Genomic DNA, 14,722 nt, shown 5'->3' on the forward strand with positions numbered 1-14,722 from the left:
AAAAATTACTACAGGACCCCAGGAAGGGGGAGCGAAGCCTGAGCCCGCCCCACCCAAGCCCCTCCACCCCAGGGGGAGCCACTGCCCCAGGCTGGGGGGCCCAAGGGCTTGGGCTTTGGCCCTGGGCCCCAGCAAGTCTAAGCCAGCCCTGGCGACCCCATTAAAATGGAGTTGCGACACACTTTAGGCTCCCGACCCACAGTTTGAGAACCGCTGCTCTAGTTCAGACTTGCAAAGGCCTTTCTAATGCACTTTCAGCATGGTATTTCTACACTGGGATATCTTGTCAATCAAAACAAATTTCTTCTAAAAGTCATCCTTTCCGATGTGACTTGTCTTGCTGCCACAGAGCAGCAGATTACTGTTGAGCTCTGTTCCACTGTGCATGTTGCTGCTGGCATGCTGTGGATGAGGGCAGGCATGAGTGGATTGTGGATTGTATGCTGTTCATGCAATAACATTTCTAGATAATGGTATTTCTTGTTCCTTCTTTCAAGGTGACGTATGACAATCGTTGGGAAAATTTGTTTTAAGTTGTTACAACGAACAAATGATGAAGATAATGCTGTATCTTTGTGTTACTGTATGTAACTTTCTCTGGCACACTTTTCTCTAACAATCTAAACTCTGTATCTAAGGAGCCAAACATCCAGGAGAGTAAATACTTCCAAATGTGAACAACCTCCAGAGCCCTAAATACCCATTTCCCTTTCCATACATGGAAGTGGAATGTTAACATGTTCAATTTTTATCCTAGGGTTGGTAGATGAAGCAATTGATACCAAGTCTCTGTTGGACGCATCAGAAGAAGCTATTAAGAAAGACCTAGATAAATGTAAAGTTGCAATGGCCAATATCCAACCTCAGATGCTTGTAGCTGGTGCCACCAGCATTGCTCGGCGAGCAAACCGAATCTTGTTGGTGGCAAAGAAGGAAGTTGAAAATTCAGAGGATCCCAAATTCCGTGAAGCTGTTAAGGCAGCCTCTGACGACCTAAGCAAAACTATATCACCAATGGTAATGGATGCTAAAGCTGTGGCAGGAAACATTTCTGATCCTGGTAAGCATAAAGCAAAGAGCTTCTCTCAAACATTTTTTCCCCTTTTTGATGCTTGAAGCTTTTGCACGTTTGAAACTATTAGTTTTTCTCCTTGTCCATATATCATGACCTCAAAAACCCCAGTATCATGCAATCAAGATGCACACTACTTAATGCTTTTATTAAGTTCAGTGGGAAAACCTCCAGTGAGTTAAAGGGAACAGGATCAGCCTGTAGTTTACTACTTTTGTTACCACCTATGAAGAGACTTGTATCTTGTGATCTTTGTCCCAGGTGAATATCTGAAATGTGCTGGCAAGAGGACACCTGTATTTTTTCTGTAAAATGGCAGGATGTTGTGTATTTGTGCCTGAGTCTACTTTGGCTATTCATAGTGGATTCTTACTCTAGTCATAGCACTAGTTTAAACCCGCTGGCTATTCTACAGTTAACATTCCAAAAATTAAAACTCACTGTACAACATTCTGTCTGTTGTTTAAATGCCATTATATTTTGCAACTAAGTGTTGAAGGTACCTAAATTTGAACCAGATATTGTGCAAACTGCAAATACTCCTGAGAGTAGTGCTTTTCCCCCCCCCAAGCATGCAGGGTGACAAGGGCATATTACATTAAGCATTGGATTTTCTGTTCAGGTTTGCAGAAGAGCTTCCTGGATTCTGGATATAGGATTCTGGGAGCTGTGGCAAAAGTCAGAGAAGCCTTCCAGCCTCAAGAACCTGATTTCCCTCCTCCTCCCCCCCCTGACATTGAGCAGCTTCATGTAAGTACAATTCAGTTTCTCAGTAATGGTACATTTGAGTTGCACTGGTACTGATTGGCTTTAAGATTAAACTCGATAAGTTTATGGAGGAGATGGTATGATGGGATAACATGGTTTTGGTAATTAAATATTCATGGTAAATAGGCCCAATGGCCTGTGATGGGATATTAGATGGGGTGGGATCCGAGTTACCCAGGAAAGAATTTTCTGTAGTATCTGGCTGATGAATCTTGCCCATATGCTCAGGGTTTAGCTGATCGCCATATTTGGGGTCGGGAAGGAATTTTCCTCCAGGGCAGATTGGAAGAGGCCGTGGAGGTTTTTCGCCTTCCTCTGTAGCGTGGGGCACGGGTCACTTGCTGGAGGATTCTCTGCTCCTTGAAGTCTTTAAACTACGATTTGAGGACTTCAGTAGCACAGATATAGGTGTGAGGTTTTTTGCAGGAGTGGTAGGTGAAATTCTGTGGCCTGCGTTGTGCAGGAGGTCAGACTAGATGATCATAATGGTCCCTTCTGACCTAAATATCTATGAATCTATGATTGCATCCAGTGACAATAAAGCTTTTATCAGAGACACTTCAGTTCAGGTAGAGTCGTGTTGGGATGTACTGGAGTTTTCACTTTAAATAGTTTTGGTGGTCCTTTTTTAGAAGCTAGCATAATTACTTAATTACTTAACTTAAGATTGAAGCACTTCATCAAAGAGCCTGATACAAAGACCAATGGAAGACTTTCATTAACTTCAGTGGACTTTGCATGAGGTGCAAACATCACGGAACTCTTCTTGAAGCAGATAGAGGGAGAGAGGCAACCTTTGAGACAGCTAGACTCCAGTCCATTGTTTGCTTTATAGATCCATGTTTCTTAAGTGACAGGACTTTCAAACAGGAAATACAGAAGTTAACTGCATCTTCTAAAGAGAATGTCTTTCAGCGCAATGGTTGTAATTTTTGTCTTAGCAAATAAAATGATTAGAAATATCACCTCACTCTTATATGCTTTGTCTCATGTAGTGAGGAGTGGGGAAGCCTCAAATTCTACCCACTAGTTCATACTAGTTATGATCTCCCATACTTTCGCCTGTGATATGGGTTAGTTTAATGTAGAGGAGAAGTATTGATTTTGACCAAATGGAAAACATTTGTTTTATTCTTTAAATAAAAATGTTAGTTGTATTTGGCTGGTCAGCACCACAAACTTAGTGGGCCAGCCTTCAGTGTGCAAAGTCGTAAACTACTGTGAACGTACTTTTCTTGTGATGGAGAGTCCTTTCAATGTCAGACAGCATGAGCTCCTCATTGTCCTACAGATGCCTAACAACCTGGTACCATGTTTTGTGCCAGTATATTTTCAAGCGTACTGAATATATTCCTTTCTTGCTCAGCTGACTGATGAACTTGCACCTCCAAAACCACCCCTTCCAGAGGGTGAAGTTCCACCACCCAGACCACCTCCTCCCGAAGAGAAAGATGAAGAGTTCCCAGAGCAGAAAGCGGGAGAGGTGATTAATCAGCCCATGATGATGGCTGCTAGGCAGCTACATGATGAAGCCCGAAAATGGTCTAGCAAGGTAAGTGAAGTGTATAAAAGGGCTTGTTTCTATTGACTCTAACAACTAACGTAAGAAAGGTGTTTATCTCTGGAAATTAGAAATAACAGTCAAAGATCTAGGACTGAAAGAAATCAGAGTCATTGTCCAGGACCAATCATGAGCTTGACTGTCCAAAGTCAGCTGTTGCCATTCCTTTCATTTCCTGGGATAAAATGAAGCATTATAGTTGGGACTCTGTGTATACCATGATTAAACAGCTGGATATTTGTCACAGCATTATGCTGAAGATTACAGGCTTTCATTTTTCCAACCTTTATGGCTGTGAAAAAATTGTATACTTCTCAGACTAGGAGTCAATGCAACGATGTGTGTAAATCTCTAAAAAATGGCTCTGTGAGACATGATGTGCTCCATATGCCTCCATGGGGTGTTAATTTTGAAAACTAATGATGCAGATTTCAGTGGCAGTATTGTTAAATGCTAGTGAACTAGTTAACAATCCAAATTAATGTGCTTATCCCACAAACCCAGACGGCCTTCCATAGCTTCTCAGATACTGAAACCACCTCCTATTTTCCCCTACAGCTGCAAAACCTCCTGCTTTCTCCTGACCCCCTTTTATAATAGAATTTATACATTTGTACTGCTAAGCCCCGCTCTACACCTAATACTTAGGTTGACCTAACTACATTGCTCAGGGCTGTGAAAAATTTTGCACCCTGCGTGATGTAGTTAGGTCAACCTAACTCCCGCTGTACATACAGCTAGTTCGATGGAAGAATTCTTCCATTGGCCTACCTACTTCCTCTTGAGAGGATAGATTTACTACAGCAATTGGAATAAACACACTGAAGCAACAGAAGGGAAGTGTCTACATTACAGCGGTGTAGCTGCACTTCTGTAGACATACCCAAAGTTCTGGAGTGTGCTGAAAATGTAAATGTTAGGGGCAGAATAAAATAGATGGAATTTAATATCACATGAAACAAAGGGTACAATTATAATTAGTTTTTTTTTAAATTAAATATGAAAATGCAGTTGGAAGATGCCACAGAATCTCCTCACTGCTATAATGTGGCTGCAGAATGCAAGAGTATTGTCACAGAATTAGGCCAAGCTTGTTGTGAAGTAGACCGGCTCTTGATTATAGCACCCCTGAATTAGTGAAGCCACTCTGTTTGAATGTTTATACCCATCCACTGGATATCTATTCTTGAATCATTGCCGCTGGAGAAATTAGAAGCTTTTTTACCTTCAAAACATCAAATAGCAGAACAGCTGTCTCAAGGTCATTCTTATGTGGAGAGCTACTATACTGCACCTTACATTCTGTGTAAGTATGGATTTGCCTTCCATGCTCACTTTGTGTTTGTGGTCATCAAAGCTGGTTAGTGTGTCACAGAACCATGGATATTTTTTGCCCGTTTAAGGTAGGAAACTGACAGCTATGTTAAAACTACTATAAGTAGTTCTGGTGGACATCACAGAAACCAATCAGTCAGGCTAGATTGGGTGACTGTAGGTAGCTCATTCATTGAACTCTTCTCCTCCTGAGCCATCTGTTTCTAGAAGATGTATCATTTTTGTTTAAAAAAACCTCTACCCCTTTGAGCTGTGTGTTCTAGGAAGGTACTATTTGTTAAGACACCTTATTATTAAAAGCCATTGTATGACTTTGGGGTTGAAGATCATTCAATTTAAAGGGTTAAAATTAGCACTGAATTGGGAGATTAATGCTCGGCGCATTAGAATTCCATACGTAGGAAAAGTGAAACTTGCAGCACTTGTGAGCTGGGTTGTGTTAATTCTGGGGAGAGCTTTTCTACAATAGCTGTATAAATGTACTGTGTGGAAATTATATTAAAGTTTGTAAGATTTATGGTCAAAGTGACCAGTATAAAAATGGGACCACCTCACTCCTTTTTATTCAGTCATGCTTACACATACTGACAAAAATATGTCTTTCCTCCTCTTAGCTATATTGACAGGTGCTTTGAGAATCTGGAGTCTATTCTGGTTTGTACATCAATGTAATTTTTTAGCTATTTTACAATTATAGAGACAAATGCTGCCCTTGTTTGCAGCTGTACAAAGCCCATTCTAGGCAGGAGGTGTGGGCTTCCACAGGTGTAACTTGTAGGCCAGAATTTGGTCTGCAAAATTGCCATTGTTTGGGATGATGTGTAAACCAGAAAACAGATCCTAATGAGTTAGGAGCACTGAGTCGGAAAGGCCTCTTTACTTGTAAAATGAGGAAAATTGATCTGGATCATTGATGTAATAAACATGAAACCCTGCAAATCCATTTTGGAGCCACTTTTCCGACTAGAAATGTGTTTTACATGAGAAGTTCAGTATATTTTCTGCTGGGTTTATTGTTACCTGTGTGTGTTTATATCCCAAAAGGAGTACTCCTTTATCTTGTTAATCATCTTAAAAGGTAATTTTGAGGAACAATGGGTTATAATTTCCACTTTTCAGAAAGTGCTTTGTGGTTTGGATTTTAAAGCTGACAATCCAATTAAATACAATAAGAACTTAAATATTTGTTTACCATATGTAGTTTATATGTTAAGTAATATGCCTACTAAAATATTTACCTACCAGAGCAAAACACCAGTACAGCTTAAAAAAATAACAAAATGTACAACTTCTCCTGTATTTAGCATGAGCCTCAACTCTGGGGTTTCTGGATTATAAAACAATATTTTCAGAACCTTTCAAGAAAAGTGATTAAAACCAGCAAAACCAGGAAATTGAAGTCTAACCTTTCATCCTTCGTTCATGCTTTTAAAGTTGCACCAGCTGCATAGCAAGCTGGTCTCATGAGTACAACTGCAGGAAATGGCAATGTCCCATGGTGTGCATCCCCCGCCCCTGCTCTTCCCTGCGGATCATGGATACCATCTTGGATTTAATCTGGGTTCAGTTTTAAAATGCTTTCTTTTGAGCAGTAATGATCCTCAGAGAAGCTATTTAAAAGATGAGTCTTAACTTTCCACTGCAGCCACAGGAGGTGGCCTTCTCTTAGGAAGAAAATCTAGCATGGCAGGCACTGAGCGTGATGTGTGGGACTTGACAGATCATGAGACACAAGATCCAGCTCATCCCAAGCCTGCTGGACTTCAGGCTGAGGCAGGCTCTCAGTGCACAAAGCCAATATTTCATTTTTGTGTTTTCCTGGGGTTTTATTATCACAATCAGATGCTTTTATAACTTTTTGTACGGGCGGGGGAGGGGAAGGAATGCTTAATATCTTTTTAACAGGCTTTTTATTGCTCTGTTTTTATAAGACTCAAAAGTTACCAGTTTAATCTTTTTACAAATGTCATTTTTCACTGGGCAAACCCAGGAATTCTCTCACCTCTGTAATGTCTTATGGAGGGTCCATAAACCCATGTGGGTCAGGTTTCCCAAATACATAGTTTCTGCCTCTGCATTATCTATATCAGGATAGCTTTGGCATTAGGGTTTGCCAGTTTTATAAAGTCTATCAATCAAAAGGGGCTAATATTGTGTAATGTCTGGAAGATGCTCTGCATGACTAAGATTTTTTTTAAGATGAGTCACTTATTGAGTTTAAATTGTAGCTTTTCCCTTTCAGTGTTTTTCTGGTGTAGATTTTGCCCATAAAAGGCCTTGCCTTAAAAACAAGGCTCATTAGAAAATACATACCTTCTTGATAAGGATTGTTTGGCTTGTTTCATTCTCTTCGTCTGGTATGAAGAATGTGATTAGTAATTTTGTATAATACAATGGTCCTGGAAGTGTTGGCTATGGTAACATGCCATGCAAAATATGCTATGACATTGTTTTCTTACGTATCTCCTCCCCACACTCTGTACTGTAGCCATTATTTGTAATGGCTTAAATCATCATTTTTTCACACAGAAAAGGTAATAACTGCAACATTATGGCAAAACAATATAGTTCTCTTCATAATCCCTTTGTACTCTAATCATTCGTATTCACAGTGCTTTGTTTTACTAAGTCCATTTTCAGTCTGTTAGCAAACACTAATAACTTAATTTCCAAGAATGAGCTCCTTTCCCTTTAATCTTTTTTGTTCTCTGTGTACTCTAGTAGCCCTTCACTTCCAATCCTGCTACTCCTCTGTTGTTAATTCTCTTCTTTACCTCTCTAAGGGAACAGAAAGCAGTATCTGGAATCTATATTACCTCAGCCTATTCTTATCCCATCCAGACATCCTTATGTGAAACCACATCCACAAAGTTTGTTTTCACCATTACCAAATTATGCCACCATTGTCTTGCCAGAAAATGTTGTTCTGAAATTCTGATTTCCTTGAAATGCATAAGATAAATCATGTGTACTCATCTGAACAATATTTCTTTCCACATCTTTCAAATAATCCTAACTTTTTCTCTCCTTAACTTCTTAGTAATTCTGGTTCACAGGTGAAATGGTTGGCCCCCTTTCTGCTGACCCTTGGATTGCTTTCATTTTCCTTTCATAGACCAAGAGGTTGTTTGATTACTAAACCAGCTCAGCTCTTTTACCAAATCCTGCTTCTAATACTAACTGTCCCTGTTTCTCCAATCTCCCTGCCACCTTCAAAGCCTGATGTGACTGAGGTTAATGAAGCCGCTGAGGCTGATGTAGATGTAGATGAGCAGGAGGATGCAGATGATGTTGAATTCACTCTCCCCTCTGACACTGAAGATGATTACGAGCCTGAGCTGCTGTTAATGCCAACCAGTCAGCCCGTTAACCAGCCCATTCTGGCCGCTGCTCAGTCTCTGCATCGGGAAGCAACCAAGTGGTCTAGTAAGGTACTCCTCAGTTTCCCACTGGCAACCGATCTGTGTGCATCCAGCCATTTGGAATGCTGACACATTTGCATCACTCTTGATACTTGCTGGGCCCCATGAGTCTGAGTGAATAAACTTTTGCCTGCACTTCATTTTAAGGATTGAGAGTGGCTTCACAAGTTTGGTAGGTCTGTCAAGGCCAGATTTCAGCTTGATTTTTGGGTCACTTTTTAGAATAAAAAGGCTTTTTTTCCCTTTGATTGCATCTTCCTATCTTTCTGCGTATGGCAGTATTTAAAAATGTAAAATACATTTTTCTGATCACCTGTGAAGCCATGGTTGGTTTCTCAATGACTTCCAGATAATAACAGAACCTAAGTCATTCAAGAAGTCATTTAACATGTCTATTGTGCTTTGCCTCTATCGACGGCTTCAGCTAAAATCCGTATGACAAGGAATGGCTTTGTATGGCAGTGTTATCAAGGAGGACTTTCTGCTGACTTGCACTTGGCTGTACTGCAAATGCTGGCTTGGATGAGAGAACTCCTTTTAAAGAACCTGCACTGAATGCATTAGTTGCTGAGATCAAAACTGTTTATATGGTACCAATGGAGAGCTAAGCTGGAGTTCAGACATTTACAAGTACTGTCTTGTGTCTAAACACAAAAAAGTTTTTGCAAGGCTGGTCACTTACTTCATCGTGGAACCGGCGTGCTTCAAGATATGTAAGGTTGTTGCTCTCCAGTGAGTGTGTGTGTGTCATATGTGGTCAGTCATTCATTTTTAATAGAAAGGGCTTTCAAAAATATTCCTGCCCTAGTGCTAGATAAACAGAGGGTTTCACAAATGATGTTGTTGAATATTCCAAGCTCCTTTATCCCTCTTTACGAATGAATGGAAAAGTTGCCTGTTCTTCACCGCTTTCTTTAACGGATTGAAAACGGCAGGACCGGGCAGGCTGGTTGAAACTACCGTAAAGAACAGAATTGTCAGACACAGAGATGGACATAATTGGTTGGGAAATAGCTAACATGGTTTTTAACAAGGGAAATCAAGCCTCACCAGTCTACTAGAATTCTTTGAGGGGGTCAACAAGCATGCGGACAAAGGAGATCCAGTGGATATAGTGTATTGAGATTTTCAGAAAGCCTTTGACAAGGCCCCACGCCAAAGGCTCTTCAGCAAAGTAAGCAGTCATGGGATACGAGGGAAGGTTCTCTCATGGATTGGTAACTGGTTAAAAGATAGGAAACAAAGGGTGGGAATACATGGTCAGTTTTCAGAATGGAGAGAGGTGTGCCCCAGGGATCTGTACTGGGCCAGTCCTATTCAACATATACATGAACGATCTGGAAAAAGGGGTAAACAGTGAGATGGCAAAATTTGCAGATGACACAAAACTACTCAAGATAGTTACGTCCCAGGCAGACTGTGAAGAGCTACAAAAGGATCTCACAAAACTGGGCAACAAACTGGCAGATGAAATTTAATGTTGATAAATACAAAGTAGTGCACATTGGAAAACATAATTGTAACTATACATTTACAATGATGGGGTCTAAATTAGCTGTTACCACTCAAGAAAGAGATCTTGGAGTCATTGTGGATAGTTCTCTGAAATCATCCACTCAATGTGCAGCGCAGTCAAAAAAGCAAACAGAATGTTGGGACTCATCAAGAAAGGGATAGATAATAAGACAGAAAATACCCTATTGCCTCTGCATAAATCCATGGTACGCCCACACCTTGAATACTGCGTGCAGATGTGGTTGTCCCATCTCAAAAAAGATATATTGGAATTGGAAAAGGTTCAGAAAAGGGCAACAAAAATGATTAGGGGTATGGAACCGCTTCCGTATGAGGAGAGATTAATAAGACTGGGACTTTTCAGCTTGGAAAAGAGACGACTAAAGGGGGATATGATAGAGGTCTATAAAATCATGAATGATATAGAGAAAGTAAATAAGGAAGTGTTATTTCCTCCTTCTCATAATACGAGAACAAGGGGCCACCAAATGAAATTAATAGGTAGCAGGTTTAAAACAAACACAAGAGAGTATTTTTTCATGCAACGCATTGTCAATCTCTGGAACTCCTTGCCAGAGGGTGTTGTGAAGGCCAATACTATAACGAGGTTCAGAAGGGAACTAGATAGATTCATGGAAGATAGGGCCATCAATGGCTATTAGCCAGGATGGGCAGGAATGGTGTCCCTAGCCTCTGTTTGCCAGAAGCTGGGATTGGGTGACAGGCCATGGATCACTTGATAATAACCTGTCTGTTCATTCCCTTTGGGGCACCTGCCCTTGGCCACTGTCAGAGGACAGGATACTGGGCTTGATGGGCCTTTGGTCTGATCCAATATGGCTGTTCTTATGCTCTTTTGTTCAGAGAATTGGTACTGTTTGATTTAACTTACTTTTTTTTAATTGGCACTTGTGTTTTCAGTAATGCTGCTTTTATTGGGGAAATCTAGAATGTCCATAACACTTGAACACACTTGTTCTTAAAATCCAGGCAGCAGCCTAGTCACTTCCACTTCCATGGACAAACTAACATTTTGGTCATCATCTTTTTTTTTTTTTTCCCAGTTTTGAAACTTTTTCATTGAGTGTTGGAGGGGAAAGTATTTCACAAACATTTGTACAAATCTTCAGTGCTCCTTATGAAGAATCTTTTTCAATAGACTTGAATTGTTCTTCCTTGACTTAATGAAAGGGTTTGCTAGTGAGTGTGGATTACAGTTCAGGTGTAATTATATTACCTTTTTTGTGACTGCTGGCCTAACACTGCCATGTCTAACATTCATTGTTATATTTGTTCCCTGCAGGGTAACGATATAATTGCTGCTGCGAAGCGAATGGCTCTGCTGATGGCAGAGATGTCCCGCCTAGTGAGAGGCGTCAGTGGAAACAAGCGTGCCCTTATTCAGTGTGCCAAGGATATCGCTAAAGCGTCAGATGAAGTGACTCGATTGGCTAAGGAGGTGGCAAAGCAGTGCACCGACAAGCGCATTCGAACAAACCTCTTGCAGGTAATAACCTGGGCTAACTTTAAAATAATGCACATACCACTTTCTTCCTGAGTCCTGCTCCTTCAGTATGGCTCAAGGCTGGAGAGTGAGTTTATTTTTGGCTGAGAGTCACCTGTGGATTCCCTTGGCTCCCTGTCCCAGCTTTTGTGAGTCTTGAGGCCCAAGTATGTGAAATGTTGATTTTCTTCAACTCCCACTTTGTGACTTCAGGTCCTTTTATTCAGATGGGAGAAGACATGTCAGTGTCCTGTAAGAGAGTCTTTGAAAATTCCATGAATGTCAAGAGACCAGTCTAGCAATGTCTATATCACCTTGGCCATCCACATAGTCAGCCTTATCAAGTCATAGGGTATTGGCAATAGCATAAACCAATACATCCCCAAATCCCATCCTCCATTCCTGATGAAACAGACTCTTGAAGGAATACTGGGCAAAGGAAAAGTGAATTCTGCTTTAGCAAGTTGCTAGAATGGTCACCCAAGCTTATCAGGAAGGAATGGGAATTAAATTGCAGTGCCTTAGGTCATGTCTACAAGAACACTTAGGGCACAGCAAATCTAAATCTACAGCACTCCAGGGTGCTGCGCACTAACTGTCCGGGTGGTTGCTGCTGCTGCTTGCTAAAAGATCCTGTGTGCACTTTGACGTTGTGCTGTTTAAAACCACAGTACATCAGTGCGCTCTAGGGACCTTTCAGTGTGCGGCAGCAGGGTCCACATGGTGAGTTAGTGCATAACATGCTGGAGCGCTGTAGATTTCCAACCCAACTTGCCGTGCAGTAAGTGTTCACATAAACATGTCTTCCGTGACATCATGCAAGGTACCCTTGAAGTTTACATGTACATTGTATGCTTGTACCTGAGCCATCAGCAAAGAGAAACTGCTGTAGAGTGAAGCAAAATCTTAGTTTTACTTTAAAAATGGGATATCAATTGTTTCAAGTTTAAAAACTAAAATGATGCACCTTCCCGACTTCTTAGGTCTGTGAGCGAATCCCAACCATCAGCACCCAACTCAAAATCCTCTCCACTGTTAAAGCTACCATGTTGGGCAGGACAAACATCAGTGATGAGGAGTCAGAACAGGTAAGAGCTGCATAATTGATTGTAATGTAAACTCCTGCTCGCTCGTTGATGCGGGAGAGGGAGGTCAGGTGTGTGTGTCAGGTCAGGTCAAAGCCTCCTCTTTCAAGAGTAATCATGGGATCGTAGGACTGGAAGGGACCTTGATAGGTCATCTAGTCTAGTCCCATGCACTGAGGCAGGACTAAGTATTATCTAGACTCCCATGAGTGCCTTCTGTCGGTTGGTGAGATGCTGCAATCTTTTCTTCTGGCACCCTACTCAGAGGGGGGAGGGATAGCTCAGTGGTTTGAGCATTGGCCTGCTAAACCCAGGGTTGTGAGTTCAATCCTTGAGGGGGCCATTTAGGGAATCTAGGGCAAAAATTGGGGCTTGGTCCTGCTTTGAGCAGGGGGTTGGACTAGATGACCTCCTGAGGTCCCTTCCAACCCTGATATTCTGTGTCCTATATATAATCAGATGTGTCCCAGATACTGTGAGTTAGTAAATCTGACCCAGTGTCCAGTAAATGTGTTAATTTCAATACACCTTGGTATATATTCTGCAGTTAACAATAGGACATTGCTCTGTCTCATGGAGAAGACTTAATTTGCTTCTAACCTGATATTGCCTCTTGTTTTAAAACAATCCACAGTCCAAAACAAAAAGGTAGAGCTGTTTTTTTGGCATAGGAGATTATTCATTAGCACCCTCTGGTGGTTTACAATGAATACAAGTTTAAGAATACTGTAACTAAAGCGGGCAATCATTTAAAACATTTTTAGTTTCAGCTCTCCCTGCTTCTTAACCAGCAACTTCATCTTTGTTTTGTGAAACTTCGACTTCTGCAGCTACCTTCAATGACTCTGGGTATATTTAGTTACATTTTTGGTCTAGAATTCCTGTAGGTTCTCTAAAGAAAAGGAGTACTTGTGGCACCTTAGAGACTAACAAATGTATTTGAGCATAAGCTTTTGTTTGGTAGATGGATGTGTTAGGAATAGTGAGCTGTTCAGCTTGTGTTCAGACATTAGCTTTCACTCAGCTTTTCAAAAGGTAGGCCATGAGGAACAGGAGCCAGTGCTGTTCTTCTTTGAGTAGTGTCCCCCTTTATGTGCTCTTCAGGTGTGCCTGCAACTTTGATCAGAGACTTTTGGTAGTAGTGCCCATTCGGCATGTGCATGCATCCACACACCCTCATGCCCTGCACCAAGGCTATATGGGACTGCACAGGCCAACAGGCCTCAGTTCCTTCTCAACTGCCTTTGGCCAGAGACTACGTCTACTGTGTGCCTGTTTGCCATAGTATTTGATAATTGGTTAGTTACCTTATAGTGTATGTAGTTGTTGGAACAATTCCCTTTTTTCCCTTTTTCCTTTAACTAAAAAAACCCCCCCAACATTTTATTGCTAGGTAGACTTAGATAATAGTTAAGAGCTTTTTCCCTTCCAGGGGTCCTCTTTGTTATATTATGCAGAAATGCCAGGCTTGCTGGGATTCAAAAGGTGTCTCTCCTGTGGTGAGGTGATTGCCATCAATGATGGACACTCTGTGTGTGTTTGCTATTTGGGAGGTAGACTCATCCCCAGTAAGTGCAAGATCTGTGCTTCCTTCAAGGGGAGATCCACAAAAAATAGGGAAATCAAGTTAAAATTCCCGCAGATGGCGCAAACTTAACAACCAGCTTCAGCTCCAGGAGTGGAGGACCCCTGTGCACACAGACTTCCAGTACCATTAGTGCCCTGTTCACATCAAGATCTCAGTCACCAGAGATCCCTAAAGAGAGAGGCGGCACCGCAGCAACTAGTACATCTAAGGTGCTGAAGTCCTTCATAGAGGTAACCTCAACATCTGCCTCGAAGCAGAAAGTGGTAAGGAGTAAATTTCCAAGAAAATCTTCATCACCAATGCAGATGACGACTACGGAGACCTCGGGTTCCAATGGAGTTCCATGCAGGCTCTGAGTGATGCTGGTACCACAAAGATGAATAGGAGGCAGTTGTCTAAGACAGACATGGTACTGAATTCAGGTACCCATACCGGCAGAGACACTGGTGAAAAAAGTTCTAAGCCTGTCCCTGAGCAGCACTGAGTACCGGTAGCATGAAAGTCAACAAAGACCGCTCGGCTACCTGTGGTACCAATGGAATCTGAGTAGACTCACTCCTATGCTAAATGTTTGGTACCAGCTGCATGGTAAAGAGCCGTCCTCCACAGGTTCTTGCTCAACCCTATCTTTTATACCATCAGTACTACAAGGTCATAGGTACCCTAAAGACCTGCTAGTATCTTGGAAGCCAGTGCCTCGTCTCTTAATGAGCATGGGGGGGTTTGTCAGCATCAAGACTCTCTCTTGGTCACCGGCTCCTGTATCGCCTAGAGTACCATACTTGCCCTCATCATCTTTGCAAGCCGGACAGCTGTGTCGCTGCCCCTCCACCCCTTTCCCCGCGTTGGAGTACGTGGAAGAGGATATTTCC

The 14,722-nt window shown here is 41.7% G+C and overlaps 1 protein-coding gene across 3 annotated transcripts in view; it reads left to right on the top strand.

Moving 5' to 3' along the window:
* Nucleotides 1-14,722, top strand: part of VCL (vinculin) — a 103,391-nt gene that overhangs the window by 84,455 nt on the left and 4,214 nt on the right. For 2 of the 3 annotated variants that reach the window (XM_074958627.1, XM_074958628.1), the window contains exons 16-20: nucleotides 758-1,060; nucleotides 1,695-1,822; nucleotides 3,207-3,392; nucleotides 10,977-11,180; nucleotides 12,161-12,265. In XM_074958627.1, the coding sequence (XP_074814728.1) occupies nucleotides 758-1,060; nucleotides 1,695-1,822; nucleotides 3,207-3,392; nucleotides 10,977-11,180; nucleotides 12,161-12,265 (926 nt within the window). Of the gene's footprint in view, nucleotides 1-757; nucleotides 1,061-1,694; nucleotides 1,823-3,206; nucleotides 3,393-7,954; nucleotides 8,168-10,976; nucleotides 11,181-12,160; nucleotides 12,266-14,722 lie in introns of all 3 variants that reach the window. The other variant, XM_074958629.1, reaches the window with a different exon arrangement.

The sequence above is a fragment of the Natator depressus genome, chromosome 7 (assembly GCF_965152275.1).
Source record: "Natator depressus isolate rNatDep1 chromosome 7, rNatDep2.hap1, whole genome shotgun sequence".
Taxonomy (NCBI): Eukaryota; Metazoa; Chordata; order Testudines; family Cheloniidae; genus Natator; species Natator depressus.